Here is a 20,288-nt window from a genome sequence, read left to right as displayed (position 1 = left end):
CCTTTCATCCTGCATCTCTTTTACGCTGGTAAATTAAAAAAAAAAAAATCTGAACAATAGGCACATGATCTATCTTAACTGAACTACATCTCTTTTTCTCCTCAGATGCTAAGGCAACTAGTAGGCCCTTTTTACCTGCATATGTATATAGGACTTAGTACACTGGTTGGACTCCGTGGACTATTCAATAATTTCTATAAATTCCAGTGTCATAACAGTTCATATTCTGAAAACAAAGAAATGAAATATCCTGAATCTGTAGTATTTCTTCCTAAGACAAATTAATATTCATGGGTGTATATGTGCATAAAAATTGTTCTAATTTCTGAAAATACGATGCAGCAGCACAGTTTATTATTACTATTTGCTGCAACCAGGATGAAGATGACATCCAACATGAAGTACTGGGAAGAATATGCAGTTCAAAAGTTTCCACGCAGAATTTATCTCCCTAAGAAATCACAAGGAAATGTTATTCCCCAAACCTGCTGTTGGATGCATGGGAGGCTCAGGTGCCCTTCAAAACAACAGGGATGAAGAGGAATTAATTTTGTATGGGCTGAACTGCTGGAAAAGGGATCTTATATATTATGTTTTGATTGTAACTTCTTTGTATTCTAACTACAGCTAGAAACTTAATATTAAACGTTTGTTGCCATCCAGAAGCTAACTAGCTTAATTTTCTGATTAAACAATCAAAACGTGTTCTAAAAGGCCGTTTGCAAAACTGTCTTGTATAAACTGATTTAAAAAGAAAAGAAAGTTCTACTTCAGCATGCAGGGAATATTAAATTTTTATTTTATTTTGCAAAATAATCTATCCTAGGATAAAGACAGACAAGTTTTAGAATATAATTTTTTCGTAAGATCTGCAGGATAAAAAGCAAATCTTTACATAAATAACTACAAGTTACCTGACAATTGGGCGCTGGAGACTTATTAGAGATTCATTTCTGAGTCAAATGGAGGGAAGGCAGGTAGCACTTGGCTACTGCAGATTTTGCTTGGTAGCAGCATCTAGCCAGCCAGCCAGCCAGCACACATATTGCTTCAGAATAGCCACAGCAGCTACACACACCAATGAGTGTGAGAAGGGTAAGCCACAGTTACATAGTAAGTCAGATTTTGTTAACTCATGTGAAAACAGACTAACTTGAATTGGAGTAATTTAGGGAAAAAAAACCCCAACAACAACTGTTCACAAATTAACCATCTTGTATGTATATTTTGCATAAAGTTGACTTCTTTCTAGATGATACTTCGCCCAGTTTGCCTATGAGAGAGCTCAAAATGTTTGTATTGATAATGCTTTATTAACATCAATTTCAAAATTTGCAGGTAACATTTCAAAACCATTTCAGTTCTGTCAGTTTCTCTTTCACATTATAAAATGCCAGAAATATCCAATTACTTTTAATCACTTCTTGCTCGGTGAAGCTCTCTTTCCCCTCTCCGATTTCTGCCTGTAACTAGGCCCAACTCATTGCTTGCAGTTTTTGTGTGTACAATTCTGAAAAGTTCTTTTTTTGTTGTTGGTATATGTCTGTGGAGTTTTTATGCATTAGTATACTGTTCCAGAAACACGTAAAACTAAGTGAAGTGTTCCCACGAGCTCAAATAAATTACCAAAGAGATTTTCTGAATTCCTTTCAGAAGGGTACTGCTTAGCTCTACCCTCCTCCCTTTACAGTAATCATTGAAAGGTATTACTGAAAGATAAAAATCACTCTCTGGTGTTGTTCATCTACTGAAGAGGCCAATTTCAAGCTTGATTAATGGGCCCACATGAAAGTTGCATGACAATCAAAATTTTAGTCTTACCCTTTGCTACTACACGCAGCAGTTAAAGCATTTTCATCTTTCATTTTCCTCTCTGTTAGGATGAGGTGACTTTGCATCTGAATATAATAAATGCTTTTAATATGAAAGACAGCAGTCATCTCAAGGCAATTACAGATACACATCACCTATTGTAAAGATTAGTTAACATGTAATTTACTTCATCCTTTCCCTGTACGGCTAAATTAAGGAATTTGGATCTCCCCTGACACTTGGTTTCACAGCTTTTCCAAAATGAGTAACAAGAAGGAGCTGCTGTGCTTAGTCTCAAAATAATAAAAAAGGTAATTGCTAAGACAAAATTTAGGGGGAAAATGTGACCAAATAAGTGCTTATGCAGGGATTTTTGCAAACCACTTGTTGTTCTACTGTTTTTACTTCATCGGTGCTGAATAGAGTTAAATAACTTTTGTGAGAGAACAGCTTAAATGAGACATTTTGCAATTTTCCTGCAATGCCTACTATCCTTTATTACAGTCAATGAAAGGCAAATATTTTAGATATATTTAAGCGTGTCGATATATACACAATTAAGACTGATTACTGCTGTAGTTTGATTTGCCTTTTGTAACCTACATTTTATAAATACATAGTTTCTAATGTGCTGCTGAGTCACGAAAGTAACATTCACGAACTATTTGACTTCAGGTCCGTAGGACGTGGAGCAGATTACTGTCAACTCTGCAACTAAGCACTGCTAACAAAAACTTCGTAATCAGGTCAAAACAGTCATATTTAATATAATGGCAGTTGATTTTGCTATGACAAACTACCAAAATTCCGTATTTTTTGTCTCAGAACAATATAGCATGATTACAAAATTGATGTTCAACTATTAAGGAGATACTGAGCTGTTCACACACTAACAAATTGTTCAACCTTTGGAACACGAAACCGTTACAAGCTTTCTACTATATCTTTAGTACAAAAGAGTTAGATCCTTCTAAGCAATATCCTCAAGCGTCTCCTTCAAATTCACATCAAAGCCAGCAAACCAGTTTCAAAGGAAGAAGAAATGCAAAGAAGACATTCTTAGATAACTGTAAATTCCTACTCCATGAACGATACTCCCTTCTGCAAGACTTAATAAGAAAAAATTTTCGTCCTTGAATTTGTAAAGATAAGCTGTAACGATCAGCTGAAGTTCACTGAGCTACAGCTGAAGTGCTCGTCTGCTGCCACGTAAAGCTCTGTGGTTGCAAAGTTGTTTTCTAAAAAAGGCGAAATTAAATTTAAAATTTAAAAGATAACTTGCAAGGCGGGGTTTTATAGCCAGCCTCAATGTCAGTCGCCCTCCACAGAAACAGCCGACAGACAGCTATTGGAGACCGGGGGTGGCAGAGGGGGACTTTTCCAAAATCGGGGCTTTATTCTCTAAGAGGGGACCTGCAAAAAAACAGCCTCTCCCCTTTCTGTCTTCCCCTCCGTCCTCCTGCTACCGCCCAGCTTTGCCCTGTGCGGGACGGCGGGGCCCGCCACCCTCGGGGGCTCTCACGAGAGCCCGCGGGCGCCTTGCAGCGGCCCGGCCCGGCCCGGCCCGGCCCGGCTCAGCCCAGCCGACGGCAGCCCGCCAGGCCCGGCCGCCGAGGCCGCCCCCCTCCTCCGCGCTCGGGCTGCCTTCCCCCCGCCCCGCTCTTCCCGGGGGACGCCGTGCCGGGGCGGGCCGCAGCCTCCCATCCACAAAAACCACTGCCGTCCCCGCAGGCGGTCCGCAGTGCCGGGCCGCTCCCCAGCGCCGCGATACCTCCGCCGCCGCCGCGCTACTGCCCCTGTCAGCCAGCCGAGGGACGGCGGAGGCCGCGCGGGGCCCGGCGCTGCCGGCCCTGGCGCCGCTCATGGCCGCCGCCGCGGTGCCGCCGTCCCCCTGGCAACGCGAAGCAGGCGGCGCGTCCTGCGCCCTCCTCTGCCCGGGCGGCGGGGCCGGGGCGGCCAAGCCGCGGCGCTTCCAGCGTGGGGGCCGCAGTCGGGTCCCCTGGTTAGGGAAGGGGGAAGAGGGCGCCTGAACGTGAACAGTCTTTACAGAGGGGTGCTCGCAGAAACGTTTTTTCCACTTCAAATACACACTACACAACAAAACTTCGTAAACCTGAGGAAGTTACCTCAAAATTTTCCTCAAAAAAGTCAAAACAGAGGCACGCGGAACAGATGACATTTGAACAGCAGCACGCTCTTACTCGGGCTGGGTTTCCTTCCTCCTCCCAGATCCCTGGAAACGCGCACCTCCGGCAGCCCGAGGAAAGCAGCCTGCCTCGATTACTGCTAAGACACCTCCAGCTGAATGGGCACCTTCTCCTCCTCGCCTCCCTTCCAAATAAAGTAGATAAACATGGGCAGAGAGGAACTGCAGCTAGCCTTAAAAAAAATTAAACCGTGCGGTGTACTGGTGCTGCACATCTTTTGCTTTGAAGACACTGTGAGCTGCTTGACCAGGCCTGCCCCAGTGCCCCCGGGGAGGCACCATTTCTGTACTCCATCACAAGTCAAAAAGTGTCTCGCCTTTCCTAAGAACATTGACTTATGTTTTCCAGAGAAGAAAATGAAAAAGCAAGGGGTAGTACTGATTTTTTTTTCTGTCCTCCTCTCTGTGTGCCTGATGCCGTTTCCCTGCGGCTGCCAAGGACAGAGAAGACCCCTGCCCAAGCACAGGGGTGCCAGTGTGGATCATCACCACATTTAAAATGCTACGTTGCTGAAGTGCAGAGCTAGACAATGCCATACCTCAGCTGGAATCTGCCACTAACCTCATAAAGGAAAGGAGAGAAGGGGCTTAACCGTGAGGAAGCAGTGCTGGGAACAGATGAGGGGAAATGGAGAGCCGCGCGGGGCTGAGGCCACGCAGCACGGGGAGCGGGAGTGGCAGGAGCCACTGGCCTCCATCGCAGGGAGCGTCTGGGGAAAGGCACAATCGCCGTCGGTGCATGAGGTGACGACAGCTCCCCGGTGGCACGTTTCCAGTTCACCCTCACGGGCCGAGGGTGAGCAAATGGCAACACAAAATGGCATAGGGGGTATAAAAACGTACTACTAAAACCATCGTTCTTGAGGACGGCCTACGCAAATGCTCTTACTGTTGCTGTAGTAGAGGAGGGAAACCATTTCCCAACCAAAATTATCCAGTGCTGACAGAGTGGATGGGGTTGCAGAGAAGATAGCTGTGAGCAGCGTGTGCTGCAGGCGTCTCTTTGAAGGGAGACAGCCCCTGAACCCAGCAACTGCTGCCTGGGAGGAGGGACTCTAGTTTTGCAGTCTTAAACTCTCAAAAGGAGCTAGGCGAGAAAGCGGCCAGAAAAGAGCAGGGACCCTGGCCAGAAGGGAACTGTGCGCCCAGGCTGTCTCCATATGGCTCAGAGAGAAACACCTAGGCAATCCCTAGTTCCCAGTTAAATTGCATTCAGTTGCTGAGCCAAAGTTTATCCCAAAGTGGTATAAATCTCAAGTAACACAAAGCCTTAACATTTTTATGAGGATAATGCTCCTGACTTTTTTTTTTCCCTCTTCTATGTCTGTGAGTGTTCTGTTATGTAAGATACCTGAAATACTATGCTGCTGGCTAGGGACCCCAACCAAAACTTCCTATAATTTCAAATATGGTGGATCAAACTGCTACCGCCGCATGGTGCAAAATGCCGATCCAGCATAAACTCATTCTGCAATTCAAATCTATTAAGTATTTTAGACAGGTTAAATTTGTACTGGTGGTCTTACATAAAACCAGCATAAATCTGGCACAAGCTTCAATGTCCTCTGCAAATTTAGACAAAAATACCATCCTGGATTTGTCCAGCATCTGACTACAGCCTAATCTGTCCCGCTACCAGAGCAGCGTGCAGATGTGGGATTAAATGACTGTGAAACTTTGTCCTAACTTTCTTAAGCATGTGCTTGGCACTTCCCCAGCACTAGTCCTGCAGTGCCACGGCTGGTTCAAGAGTTATACTTCAGCCACTCCTACACCCTTGGTGATGAGGAGAGAATGTATCTTACCATAGATCTATAAAGTTATTTGACTTTAAAAAACCCGCTGATGAACTGCAGTGAGAGTAACAACAAAAGAGGCAAGAAAAAGAGGATGAAGAAAAGCAGAAATTTCATATAACACCCTGAAAAACAATGGGGCAGTTTGAGGGGGTGCAATACCCACTCTTCAAGTCATTTGACTAAGAAAAAAGTATCTTATTACAGGATGCTCACACTTCAAAGTGCTTTAGGCTTGTTTGCTAAATACTACAGGTAGAGTTCTCAAAAGGACTCCATGTTTCTTTTTCCTTAACAGGGCCAGGAAATAACAATTTAGGAAGGGTTACTTCAGGATTGTTAGTTAAAAATAATTTCAAGGAGTCGTTTTCATTAATAAGGTTTTTCACATTGTTACAGAAAATACATGGACAGGATGTTCTCAGCCTTTTTGAGCAAAGAATAATGCAGAATCTCTTGAATGTATGTACCTAATAAAGTCACCCTATTTTTTTAAAACAGAAAATAATAATAAAAAAAATTACTACAATCTTTCCCTTCCATGAAAGAGCTCAGTGTTGAGGAAAGATGCTGAAACTGATCTGGGATATGAACCCCCAATTCTGGTAGCCAGTACACTCAAAAAAATCTAACAATTGAGATAGTTCTGCAGGTTCCTAAATATCTGTTCCTAATTGAATTTTCTGTAAGTAAATGAGAATGGATTTATCAGAATAATTTCTGAGCTAAAAGTCATGTGATGATGTGAATAGCTTGCCCTTCACTCGATGAGAGAGACATCCTGTGTAGCTTGTGGAATACAGATGGAGAGCAATTGTTTCAAGTACCCCAACAGTTCCATGTTTCTGGACACTTGAACCAGAGATTCCCTAGCAAGTGACACAAATTAGACCAGATTGCCTTTCAAATTGCTTAGTATGCCACAGGCTAAAGTGATATTTCTGTATCAATATCTGTATTTTGCTAGCAAATCAGTCTGCAGACTTCCGAGAACTTAGAAGAGAACTGAAATGAGTAACATAAAATCAGAGCCTGTGTTAAAAAAAAAAAATAATAAAAAAAAAAAGCAGCAGCTTACTGAGGCCTGCAGGAACACTGCAAGAGTGATACATACAGATGCATGGACACTGTAATGGACAGAACTGATCTAGGAAAGAAGTCCCTAAAACACTATTTCTTCAAGAAAGAATTCACAAGGTACTCAGAGCCAAACCCATTCTTAAGAATGGAATGATTAACTCCTTAATGAAAGGTGAGATCTTATTTTTGAATTGCTTTTAAATGTTTTATTAACTAAAAAAAAGGCACTAGAAAAAAAAAGCATCTTTTGACATTGTATTTTTAAACTGATTTCAAAAGAACCAAGTGCAAACATAATATTTAAGCATGCAGACATATACTTCTCTAACAATTTTTTTTCCCCAAGTCCTTGACAAATCTCAAGCAAATCTGACAGAGGTTAAGTCAGAATGATGCTTAATTTCCTGCTAATATTATGAAACACAGCCAGCGAAGCACAGAATGAACACTGAGATGCCCCAACTAAATGGAAAGCCTGCAGTACGCTTCTGTGTATTATTACAATCTGTACCGAAGTTTGTTTGTTGGTTTGCATGGGGGTTTTTTGGTTTTGTTTGGGTTTTTTGGTTTGGTTTTTTCCCTCCCGCAAATGCCCCATCAGGAAGTGAAGTGAACTACCAGGTCTGCAGGTACCCATGGGATAGAATCTAGGGGGAAAGGAAAGTTTTGCTTCATTAATTCTACTGTTCACAGATCTTGTAATTTAAATACATCATAACAATTGATTAAAAGACTGAATCAAAACCATTTTTTGTTGAAAACAAAATTTATTTTTTTACTAACACTGTAAAAAAGCTTTGTTAGTAACCTCAAGCCATGAACATCATATTGAGAAGGTATGTGTTTTATTGTGCACACGAATTCCAAATGATTTATTGAATGCATATACACATTTCAGACACTCATTACCTAAAAGCAGCTATAGCTGAAGTAGAAAAGAATTGTACCCTAGCAACATTAAAAAAGAAGACAAAATTTATTTCTCCAAAAGAGATTCGGGGAAAATTTAGCCCACAGGACTTCATTATCTACAAATTTAGCTAGAATAAGTTCAAGAGCCATATTTTTACAAATACTTGGCATGAAAGTCATGGGCACGACTTGCCAAGGTTCTCATTTGCTTGCCTTCCAACAGGTATCAACTCCAAAAGCACAGTATGTCCCAACACCAGGCTGCGCTCCTCCTCTGCCCCCTCAAATCATTAGTATCACATCCTGTAGTAAAGTTTTCTTGAGGAGTGCCTTATCCTCAGCTCACCTACTTCAAAAAATGATGAAGAAATCAAGACCGGACTTATTCCCATTTCTGATGCAGAAGTCTGACTCACGACCAGTGACAGACAATTTGACATAGAGATCCTAAACATATGCTTGAAAAAACAACTTCAGTTAACAAAGGGAGATATTGCCTCCCTGCAGGTAAATTTTGTAACACATTTACAGACTTCAAGGTGGAAAAGGTGTTAATGCAACTATATTATCAGGAATAAATAGGCTCATATGGGAAAGTGGAGAGACAATATCACTAACTAACATGATTAAGATGTGAGTGTGTATAACTTGCATGTGTGTAAGTTGTGCCTGATACCAGTTCCGATTGTAAATCTGATAGCGGACAAGCTTAGGAAGGATTAAGTCTAGCTGTTCCTCTGCCTAACCAAAATGGGAGTCCTTCCCCACCCCCCCCTGAAACATTGAGTTTAACACTGTCTTCATCCCATATGAATTTGCACAACTTAGCTAAACTGATGGAGACATCTTGTGGGGTCAGTAAACCTTCTGAAGGAAATAAGCCAGCTGGTTTGACAAACCTGGATTCCCCCACTGGGACAAAGCAGGGTGGTGAAAATGCCACGTGCACAGCCAATTACAGAGAAATGGGGATCCTTTTTGTTCATGTAAAGATACTAGAGCCCTCGCAGCACATCATAGGCCCTTCTCTGCCTAGAAGAATTTGAACTTTACCTATCTCCTAATTCCCTAACCTTAGGCCATGGGTACACATACTCCTTGGGTTGAAATAGGGCCGTTCTGCAGATAACACCCGATAGATAACATCTAGGACCAGAAAACAGTATATTTCCTCATCTATGAGAGCTAAGACATTTTCTTGGGAAGCGGGAGGTAAGAGCTGAAAGCTATTCCAGGCCATGAACGGCTGTTAAAAGCCAGTTTTCAGTTTCCTGAACAACCTTTCTATACACACCACCACTGAAGAAAAGCATGGATTTACCAGTTTGCAGGTCCTCCTCTGGTGCGTTATTTTAATATATACAAGCATTTTTAAGACTGAGCCTTGCTTAACTACTTCAAGGAAACTCTACGTGATTACCTCTGGCACGCTATTCTGTATGTTAACAGGTAAGGGGGCAGAAAGCCTTTCTCTGCAGGTGCCTGAACGTCAGGGGTGGGAGCCTGGCGATGTTCTTGCACCTTGTGCCAGCATTCAGCAGCACTGAATCGAATACACAGGGTTTCTGTACAGCCATTTCCACACACAGAATAGGAGGTCTGGATGCCTTCTGCCTCTGCTCCACCATCCATTTGCCTAGGTGTCAGGCACTGTATCTCCACATTTGGTAACAACCAAGTCCTCTTTTAAAATTAACCCCTGGGCGAAATACCACCATTGCAGGCAAAACTCAGTGTGAACTCCACATTGAAAGATGCAACTAACTGTATCATCAGGCCCTTTATCCATTATAGTCACTTAGAAAGCATCAGCGTTACCATGATGGTATGAGAGTGATCAATTAGTTAACATTAAGAAAGTAAAAAAAAAAAGCCCATAATATATACCTTGATATATCTTACTTTAGTCTGCTCAGCTCTTAAATCTTTTACTTCATTACAGACTTGGAAGAAGTAAATGGAATCCCAGAAAAGATAAGAGAAATTCCTACAACCATCACAAATTTTTCTTCACAGGAAGTTTGAAAGACTATGATTATTTGCCTTACTGAAAAGTGATAAAACAAAAGCAGCATACAAGTATGAATATGTTTATTCATTGTATATGATCAAAACATTACATTTTGTATTTCTTTCCCAGTGGAAACAAAGCCAAATGAGCCAAACCCCAAAAAGAAGTGTAAATAAAACCCCTTCTCACAATGTATCTGCAGAATTCACAACTGTAAAGCTCAGACAGAATGTGGAGTAATTAATCTATATAAATTTATTTAAGTGGCCTTTTTATTTCCAGGGCTGACAGAAATATATCTGTATCAGCTAGAATAAAAACTCACAGAAGTTTTAAAAATCTGCTTTTAGGGGAAAAAAAAAAAACAAACCAAAACACAAACAAAGAAGAAAGCATAAACAGTTCATGGTATACGAAATTTTTTTTCCCACATGCTTTCTGCCACTGCCATATTAGAAAGAAATAAAAGGACCATTTTAACCATTACAGTTTTATTTTAAAATCCTTAGGTAAGTCTTAGGTAATTTTGAACTCATATTTTTGCTTTAAATAAAAATCATCCCAAACTTCTGTTCTGTAATTTTGGGTAAACAGAAGGCTTGTAAGCAAACAAACTGTTTAATGAAAAAAACCTAACAGTTCTGTACAAAATTCCATTTTGGAATGTATATTTTAGACATAATACAGGTTTTTTAGATTAAAAAATATTTCAGGTGGTTATTTTTATGCAATACAGTGAACATTTTTCCTATGCTGTCTGACAGAGTACAGGAGATAAATATGCTTCACAAGGAACAAGCAGTTAAGTAGTTCAGCCACAAATGCAAATACACTATGAACTTTAAAGGAACTATTCCAACAACAATAGTTAGGGTTTAATGGGACATCAGTAAGGTCTGTAAAACAAAGTGATTTGGAAATTTTAGTTACAGCAAGTGTAACACTAAAATATTTCCATTTTTGCTGAGGACACATGGAGTATCTATCAGTTTGGGAAGCGATTGTGATAACCACACCATCAACTGCACCAACCTTAATAAGTAATTAACAGGTACATTTGAAGAGATTCTCAATACTTTTTAAGGTTTTGATATTTGGACATGAATATTGGTAGAGTAACAAGGTAGAAACTTGCCTAATACTGCCCTGTCTTGATGAAGGGGAACATTTTATGATACCCATCTCTTGCATCTATATATTTCAAAACCTCACTGGATAAATACGCTTTACAGATTTTTGTATAAAATCTGTTTCAGAGAAAAAAAACTTCAGGAACTAAGACCTGAATTATTTTAAGTTGGCTTTCCCAGCCACTGAAATAGTATAATGATTCGTGATTTTTGCACAAAATGATGTAATTTATTTCAATATTCTTGCAACAGTTTCCAGTCATACAATCAACTTATTTTCCACATCAATTTATTTTAAGAAACCTTATATACATATGGAATTATTGTATATATCTTATTTAATGAATTATCAAGTATTCAGACAGATGTGTGTACTGGCTTTCACTGTGCCTGTGACATTACTTTTCCTCCTGTTTCACCACAAATTAAAATCATCGCTATCAGAAACTGATTTACAAATACAGTTGCTCAAAAGGTAGAATAAAAAAAAAATAGAAGCCAAGACATTGATCTGCTGTGGTCCTCAGAATTACTGAAAATGCCCTTGTTTTTGCTATAAATATTCAAAGGTCACATGAAATGAAAATCTCAAGAATTTGGGTACACAAATCAGTAGCTCCTGAGTTATGCTGTACAAGCATTTGGGCAATCAGTTGTAACACAGATGTACAGAAGCAACTTCCTTGAATACTCCAGAAAAAAAATTATGCTATATTGTAGCATATGCTATTGTTATAACATACGCTTTATGTTGTATAACAGTAAATTCCACCTAAATGCTGTAGGCACATGCTGCCATTTCATGAAGCTATATTATACAATTAACACTGAGTATCTACAAAAGCATTGCCTATTTTCAACTAAACTGTAGCTAAGCCAACAGCACAGCACAGGGCCTCATTGGAATATCTCTCTTCATTACTTCTTTGTGGCATGGGAGAATATAACACTGGCATTACAGCACCATTTATTTTCTTCTTATAGAATAAACCCAAGTTTTACAAAAATATAGCCAACCAACAAACAGAAAAGTATGCTGCATATTCATTTCTGTCTATAGACAGCACTTTGCAATTACAATTATAGAAGTCAAGCAATTAAGTATTCGGAAGTTACGGTTATGCATTCCTCACGTAACTATGTAGTCACACTGTAAATTACCATATAAGCTTCTCTGAGAGTGGCAAAAGATGAAAAGTGCTCACTTAAACTGGAGAATAGAACTAATTTTTTTTTTTTCCCAGCATGACATCATGTCCTACATTAGCATTCAAAATGCTAACCTAAGATTTACATGTCTTAATGGTACTCATGACATCACCACCCTACTTCCTCATAAACATTAATGCAACAATCTCCAATGAGATGATTCGGTAATACTGAGTGAATACTGCTGCATCTCCTAAGTGATGCAGCATTTTGTAGGATTCTATTTATCATAACTTCAGAATATTAATTTTCACTGATCTGCATTGTGAGTTCCCAGAAGTAACAGTTTGCAAGCACCCCCGGCACCGAAAGACAGATTAACCACCAGTGAAAAATGAAACCAAGTTTCTCAGCATGTGTAAGGACTGGGTAGCAAATTATTCAAGGGTGGCCTCAACAGTGAAACAATCCTTTCTCTTCCTGTCCATTACACACTTTTAAACCTCGTCAGCAAATTAAGTCCGCACCTTACAAACAATCTGTCCACAGGCAAAGCAGATTTCTTCCTCTAATCATTCTGTCTCTCTGAACAAGGCATGAAGTTTTCATTGCACATATTCCACAACTTTCATCCCTCTGTTCTTGACCCAAAGTTGCTGCTTCAAAGTGCATTTGAAACAAGTTAATAGCATTTTTACAGATGAGAAACTGAGGCTCCAGTGCCCAGATTCGTGATGTCATTTATGTATTTGATCAAAGCACCAAAGCTGGAGTCCCCCTGAGCTCTCTCCAGTCAGAGACCTTCAGCAGTCTGACCTTCAGCTCTCAGATGGATTTCTAATTTATGCAGTTTAATCAGGTGCCTAAGGATAAGCATGAATTCATCCTTTAGAAGTACTAAACCAGGGATACAAAGGAGATGAGAACACTAAACCTAGGTCTCAAAAGTAGAACCCTACCTACAATATCACATTGCCTCCTGAAATTCCTAGCATCTTAGTTTTTGAATGCTTGACCTTGCAACTTTAAAATATTAATACACTGTGTAAGAAGAACACAAACGATCAAAGTCATCAGCAGTTGGGGCATATTTATCCACCGTATAGATCTTTATTGTATGAACACAATAAACAGCAGCTGATTCTCTCCACTTCAGAAGACATGCTTTGCCAGTGATTCCGCTGACCAGATGGGGAATCCAGCTTCATTTTCAAAGCCTGAAATAGGCACAAAATACTGCCCCATCTTCCCCCTCCCCCTCCTTTAGGCCTACCAAAGCTTACCCTTGTCTTAGGTTAACTGTAAGCACAAAAGTCTTACTAAATCCACTTTCTACCACACAGTCATTCTAATTCCCTTGCCACAGCACCACTTCCAGAATGTACTCCAAGGCCACTTCTGTGCCCTCCTTTCCACTGTGTAACATGTATGTAAAATGGAAAAGGAAGTTTCTCTACTGTCTACCCTTGTTCTCTGTAACATAGCCACCTTGGCTACCAGGGGCAAGTTCACCTCATTTTAGCAACTCTAGACAACAGCATAACCCAGTCAGACTCTATGGGTAATTCTGCCACCATTTTCTAACAAACCTGTTGTTATCACTGTCATTGCATCAGTCCCCTATCAAAGGCCCTATTTCAAACCACAGAAGTACTTTAAGACTTGTCAGAATCTATTTTTAATTTTTCCTTTATAAATGGATAATGCATTTCCACTTTCATTTCACTTCACCCTAGAAAACCACTAAAATAGCCCTAAATTTTCTCAAAAAATTCTGAGTAATTTCAGACCAGGGTAGAAGAGAAGAAATGGTCATCTAACAACTCCAATTAGCAGCAACGTGTGCGGCATATGCTTCTCTAGCATATACTTCTCAGTGCAAATAGGGCTGTATTTCCCCTGTGAAAATTACGGCATCCTTCTTAAAATAACAAATACATTTGACAAATAAAGAGAATGATCACAATGGAAAGAGGCAGCAGGGCTTGAAGCACAAACACTGCTGACAGGCAACCTTTAATGGTGTAAATTTATAAATCTAAAATCCTATTAAATGTAACTGGTTGGGTTAGTTTGTTTGTTTGTTTTGGCGTGGGTTTTTTTTGTGTGCTTTTTTTTTTGTAGAAGTTCTTAGATAAACAGTATCTTTCATATTCTTAAAATGAGATTGTCCCTTCTGCCCCAATGTTTCTACCAGATGGGACAACTCCCCTCCTACAAGTAAAGTGGCTAGCAACATCCACTTGTATTTTAAAATTAAAATTTAATTTTCAAATTCTAAATTAGTATTTACAAGCTATCACCCAAGAACTCTTCTCAATGTACAGCAAACTATACTCAAAATGTCAAAAGTTATTTGTCCATGGACACAAAAAGCAAGTAAAAAACAATTTATGTAATAAAGAAATCAACTCAATTTTCAACAGTTTTAAAATATGATCCTGCAATGGGCTGCAAAGAATCTATCTGGAATTAATTTGTGCATTCTCTAAAATACCAACTCTCATGCAATGCATGGCATGTGGAGCACAAATTATCCTGAAATAAGTAAATACACGCTAATGTGGGGTTGAGGAAATGGTTTCTAAAGCAGATTTTTCACTTGTTAGCCATAAACTCTCATACCGACTGATGAAGAAAAAAAATATTATGGACAACTAAATGTTCATCTTAAATATCTGCTGACACGGGACATTAGGAAAACAAAATATATTGAAATGCAGATTGATTTACATATACAAAGACAGTTTGTAAACTTTTGCACAACATTAAAGTCTTTTGTGGAACAAAAACAACAAATCACTTTGGAGGAAAAAGTGCAAACAAAAAAGAACCTTTGCTGAAGCCAAGCATGGAACAGAGAAAGCAGTTAAAATTCAGACTGAATCTCTCTCTCAGATTATTAGGAACCATTTAACTAGAGAGCAGCATCAAACTGAACTACCCCGTATTTTCCACTTACCATCCATTCAGGTTCAGAAGCCTGAATCTGTTCACCTTGTCCAGCTTTTAGGCCAACCTGAGTGTCAGATTTCAGTGTTCTCAAACTACAGAGAGGTGCAGGATGAAACTTGTTCAAGGCTTGATGAAACGGAACAGTATATTCCCATTTTCTATCTCCTGTTAATTTTCTATAGTTTAGATCACCTTTGAAAAGAAGCAAATTTGACTTCTGCAGATCAGCATACAAGTCAGGAGCAACTTCAGCCATACTGGAAAAGTCATGTGGCAAAGTCCAAAACATGTGATCACAATAAACCCAAACTCCCTTTTTCAAATTGCCCTCCCAGTTTATCCCACATCTAGACAGCCACTTATGATTAGCTGACTGCAGTTGTTTAACAGTCCAGTTAAAATCATGCTTTGTGGTATCTGACACATACCATGGAATACTTTTCCCGTGAAAATGGACTTCATCAGCCAGCTTTGATGATAACAGGAAGTCAGCCAACACAAGATCACTTACAAGTTCAAATCCAGCATTATCCAGGATTATGTCAACTCTAACATTACTTTTTTCTGTATTTCTTTTTTTGGCATTTACAAGTAGTGACCAAAGTTTTTCCATATCATTCACTAAGATGTAAGGTATCATGTTTTCCAGGGATTGTAAAGGACTAGATTTCTGAGAGCTGTCTTCACCAGCTGAAAAAGAAAGGTCACACTTATTGCCCCACAGTGACACCTAGAAGGAGGAAAAAACAAAAATGTTTGCTAAGTCTCACTGTAGTTACATTCTAAACTTCACATACACTAAAGTTTTGCTTGTTTGTTTTTATTTTAGGCACATGAAGCTCTAACTCCACATTTTCCTCCAAGCTTTCATAAAATTCAACTTCTCATACAGAAATCTTAATATAGACAAGATTTTGTGGAAGAAACCCAACAATGCTCTGTATTTCTGCAGGCATCAGAAACATGTATCAGAAGTGACAAAGATGGAAGATTTAGATCAATGTAAATACACTGATCACAAAGCTTAAAACACAAACATTCTCCATACTCCAATTCCAGAAAATATCAGTGGGAACACAGAAAAAGCAGTACTAAATGCAGGTTTATTTTTTTATTACATGCAGCCAAGTAAGATCTTGTATTTTAAGTACACACTAATGAGGTCTTTATAGAGATTCATCAAATACTTGGTGTGCACTGTTGCCAGCTAATGGACTTATTTGTAATCCTATGATATTTCGTATTCTACCCAAAGGCACTATTTTCCAAGAATAATGCAGTTATAAAGCTTTTAAACCACTTCTGGCCCAGACTGACTTCTAACTTTTTTTCCAAAGAAGTTTAAAAATTTTTAGAGTGTCAATAAAATGAACTGGTTTAAAATTTTATAGTTAAATAACAAAAAAGCCATCTGGAACTTGACTTAAAATATTCTAGAGATACTGGTTTTGAGGGAGAATGAGCTGGCTTTTCAAACACAAAATAAAGACCAGCAGTATAATGAAAATGTCACATTTAATACAAATATTTAAATATTTCCAGAGTAGCAGCAATACAATATGGCTGTCAGGATTTCATCTCATTTTTACAAACAGAAGAGCTATATTTTAATTTCTATATGAAGTTCAGATTCTTTATAACCTCAAGTTTTCGTTTGTTACATAGGAGAGATATTTTAAACTCTTATGGTAAGCACTACTAGTTTACCTGCAATAGCTTAAAAAGTTCCTCCTGAAGTTGCTTTTCATCTAGATCCTTGATGTTTTTAAGAAGTTCCTGAAAGTAAGTGCACAAGGCAGTAACAGCCTCTTGGGATTCAAAGAAATTTTGAACCTTTCCTTCCTTAAATACGTCAAAGTTGTCAATAGGTGGGCTAAAAATAGAAGGAGAACAAACATATTAACATACTTGCCACATTTTCTGTGACAGCACATGAAACACACCTGAAAATGCAAGCTCAAAGCTCAGCTTTTTTAGGCTGTACTATGGTTTTCCTCTTCTAATTTGTCGTACTAGATTTTCACACATCTCAATAACAGCCTGATATCACATCTCGCTGACAGACAGTATATAAGACATCTTTATATTTCTAGCATTATATTCTAAAAGTGAACAATTGTTGAGTCACAACAATTCAGGAACTGCACATACAGTGACAATTTTGAACTCTGGTTTTCAGACATGGAGAATTAAAACTGTAACATACAAGTGAACTAATGTAATGAATTGCTGGACCAATTTTAAGCGTGTTTGTGTGTGCTGTATTTGCATGTACACCTTTTGACAAATAATTGAACTTCCACCTAAGCATGCGCTTAAGAGCAACTAAATAATGGAGATCAAGAAACTTAAAGCTTACTAATGACAGTATCTGCTCAGTTTTTCAAGTGCAATACAGCAGATCTATCTCATATTTGAAGTTTTTTGCTACAAGAGTTCAAATTATGCAATATGCCAGTAGAAACAGAGTCCCATTACTGTGTTTGCGCCTCTCTAAAACTAAGGGTAAATCCAGTAGGCATGGAGCTTTCAATTTTTTTTGGCAGCAGCAGGAACTTAACCTGCTCATTCCTACCCCATTACATTGTACTGGCACCTCTCCACAGTACCAGCACAACAAGTTTTTCCAGCCAAGTTATTTTTAACCAGGATCAGCTCCCAAAGTTCGATGCAACATACGGTCTGCAAACACTACTGTAACTAAGAAGATGGCATAGAATGAACAACAAGGGCTGCTTAAGCTGGGTCTACTGCTGTAAAAAACAGTTCTCAAACAGTAACTTCATACTTTGAGCAGCAAAACAAGTTAGAATGCCTAACAGATAGATTAGTTAGTGGCTCTCGCATTCTGTGTTTCAGGCTAACATATGTCTGAACAGATAATTCTAGACTAACAAACCTTTTAGAAATGCTAAATCACTTTCATATCGCAATGCACATTGGTCTGCAAGGTGGTCAAGCTATACAGTCAAGCTTAAGAGTTTTCCTGTAGATCAAGTCACAGAAACTGAGGCATAAAAAACCTAATAAGCTTCAAATTTTGCTGTACCGAACAAGAAAAAGTATTAAGTTTTAAATCTGAGGTGCCAGACGAGGGAAAAGGAATATGGTAAAAGCTTAAGATTTTCCTTTATCTGACTCCCCAGCTGTCTTCTTTTCTCCTAAAATAAAAATGGGAAAGAATAATGTTTTGCAGACTACTATACCAAGCTAGTAAATGCTTACTTCTGTGCTAATGCTGCATGAATTCTTCGATACATATAACACTCTATGTATAACCAAGGGGACTGAAACCAGCTTGGTTGTCCATTTCCATTCGATAAATTCCGTTGGTAGTCTAAGTATTGGTTCCACAGTGCAGCATCCGGCAGCTCATCTTCTAAAGGCGTCACCGGTTTGTCTGTTTGCAGTTCATTCCGCAGTTTGGAGAGGAAAGATATAGCTCTCTTTTCTGCTTCAACACCCTTCTGAAATAAGCGGAGAACAAAAGTGCCTATTCTGAACATTTATTCCTGTAGAAACACAGATTAATTTTTCATGAAAGATGTCAGTGATAAGTTTCAGTTACCAAATACGAGTCCCCGACAAGTCAGAGCTTGATTCAACCAAACACATTTTGGTGAATGAAGCTCATTTTACATTTAACATCCTAAAATGAATCACACATAGGACTTCTTTTTAGATTGGACTTTTTGCTTATTAGTGGGGAACAGAGTATTGAAACATTGCCATGTTCAGAAGATGCTACAGTCTACGAAACACTGCCTCAACAGAAAAACCTGAGAAAGTGAAGCAGTTGCAGAACAGACAGATCAGAAAAAGGTTAGACAGAAAAATGAATTACAAAATTAATGAAAAATAGCTACAAGAAAGAGATGATAAAGAAAAAAACAACAGACAAAAAGATTAAGACAGACAAGTAGTGACTGTAGTAAGAAACCAGTAAAAACAAGGCAGAGAAGGGGTCTCAAGGGTTAGGGGGGAAAAAACCTCAGGCAAAAAGAGACCTTACCCTTACCTCACCATGTTCTTCAAAAAATTCATTTTTATGTCGATGCAGAGTATCAATAACTCTTGTGAGGATCTGGGGCAGCCTGTCTTTAATTGTAGAATACGCAAAGGATCTAAAAAGGAAAGGATCAAAAATGTTATTGAGAGGAAATGATGAAATATCTTCTATTTTTTAAAATAAATGCAAGATCTTAAAAGTAAGCTTATGTGCCTTTAAAGCAGTGGTCACCAATAAAAAAACAAAAAAAAAATCTCAGATTGGTCAGGTTCTAGGTCTACTTTTGAAGAAAAAGATAAACAGCAGCCTTTTCAGGGAAGAAAATCCTAAGTGACTGGGCCTGCCAGATGAGCAAAAATTGCAGTTAATTCCAGGCTAAAATGCATTCTCTAATTGCTCGGTTACCCAGATGTAAAGTCAAGGAAATTTAAAATTAAAACTTCAAACAAATCCCTATGCTTTATGTGTATTTTGTATCAACAACAAAATCCACACTACTTGCTCGCCACTATATACTTGATCTACGTTTTCCCCAAACGCTGTTTATATATGAGAAGGTCAAGGAGCAAAACGTGACCAGCCCTACAGAGAGCTTGAACCCTGCCTGAAGAATGATTTTTATTCGTAGGTGTCTACCCTGTGAGTCGGAGCCCCAGTCTCAGGGGCTCAGAACCGAACAGTTACCCGCTATTGAACACCGAACCCTGAGAAACCTAGGAAAAACAGAAACACAATTTATACCCTCCCAAGACCTATTCCGGCCAGCAGCAGGCAGGGACAATCGCCGCGCTAAGCGGGGGCGAGGCGAAGAAACGCCGACCCGAGGAGGCGCCCGCCCCAGCGGCGGGCGGCGTGGAGCCGGCAGCCCAGCGCCCGCAGCGCCGCCTCCCGGAGACGCGGCCCCCGGCCGAGCAGGCCCGACCACGGCGCCATGCTGGCGCTGCCCCCGCCCGCAGTAGGCCGAGAGCCGGCCCCCAGCCCCGCCCCCGCCCGGCGCCCACGGCTAGGCCGGAGGCCCCGGCCGAGGGGCCCGGCACCCGAAAGCAGCCGCTCCCCGGCCGGCGGGCGCCAGCCGGTCACTCCAGTCCCTCCTACCGCCCACCCCGCTGCCGATAACGAGCGCGCCAGGCCGCGACGCACCCCTTAAACCTGCCCGAGAGGGAGACCGGTAGCGCCGTTGCCGCCGCCATCTTGCGCCGCCCCCGCGAGCCGGCGGGCCGCCCCCCGG

The 20,288-nt window shown here is 40.0% G+C and overlaps 1 protein-coding gene across 2 annotated transcripts in view; it reads right to left on the bottom strand.

Annotated features, from left to right (window-relative positions):
- Positions 1-20,250, bottom strand: part of LOC104250304 (damage-control phosphatase ARMT1) — a 62,399-nt gene extending 42,149 nt beyond the window's left edge. Inside the window, exons 1-5 of one of the 2 annotated variants that reach the window (XM_059835425.1) lie at positions 20,201-20,250; positions 19,070-19,175; positions 18,277-18,518; positions 16,759-16,924; positions 15,059-15,781 (exon numbers count right to left, since the gene is read on the bottom strand). In XM_059835425.1, coding sequence (XP_059691408.1) covers positions 15,059-15,781; positions 16,759-16,924; positions 18,277-18,518; positions 19,070-19,175; positions 20,201-20,250 — 1,287 coding nt within the window. Of the gene's footprint in view, positions 1-14,970; positions 15,782-16,758; positions 16,925-18,276; positions 18,564-19,069; positions 19,176-20,200 lie in introns of those variants that run through there. The other variant, XM_059835428.1, reaches the window with a different exon arrangement.
- Between the last annotated feature and the right edge of the window lie 38 nt (positions 20,251-20,288).

The sequence above is a fragment of the Gavia stellata genome, chromosome 2, assembly GCF_030936135.1.
Source record: "Gavia stellata isolate bGavSte3 chromosome 2, bGavSte3.hap2, whole genome shotgun sequence".
NCBI lineage: Eukaryota > Metazoa > Chordata > Aves > Gaviiformes > Gaviidae > Gavia > Gavia stellata.
This window is presented reverse-complemented; position numbering and strand designations above follow the sequence as displayed.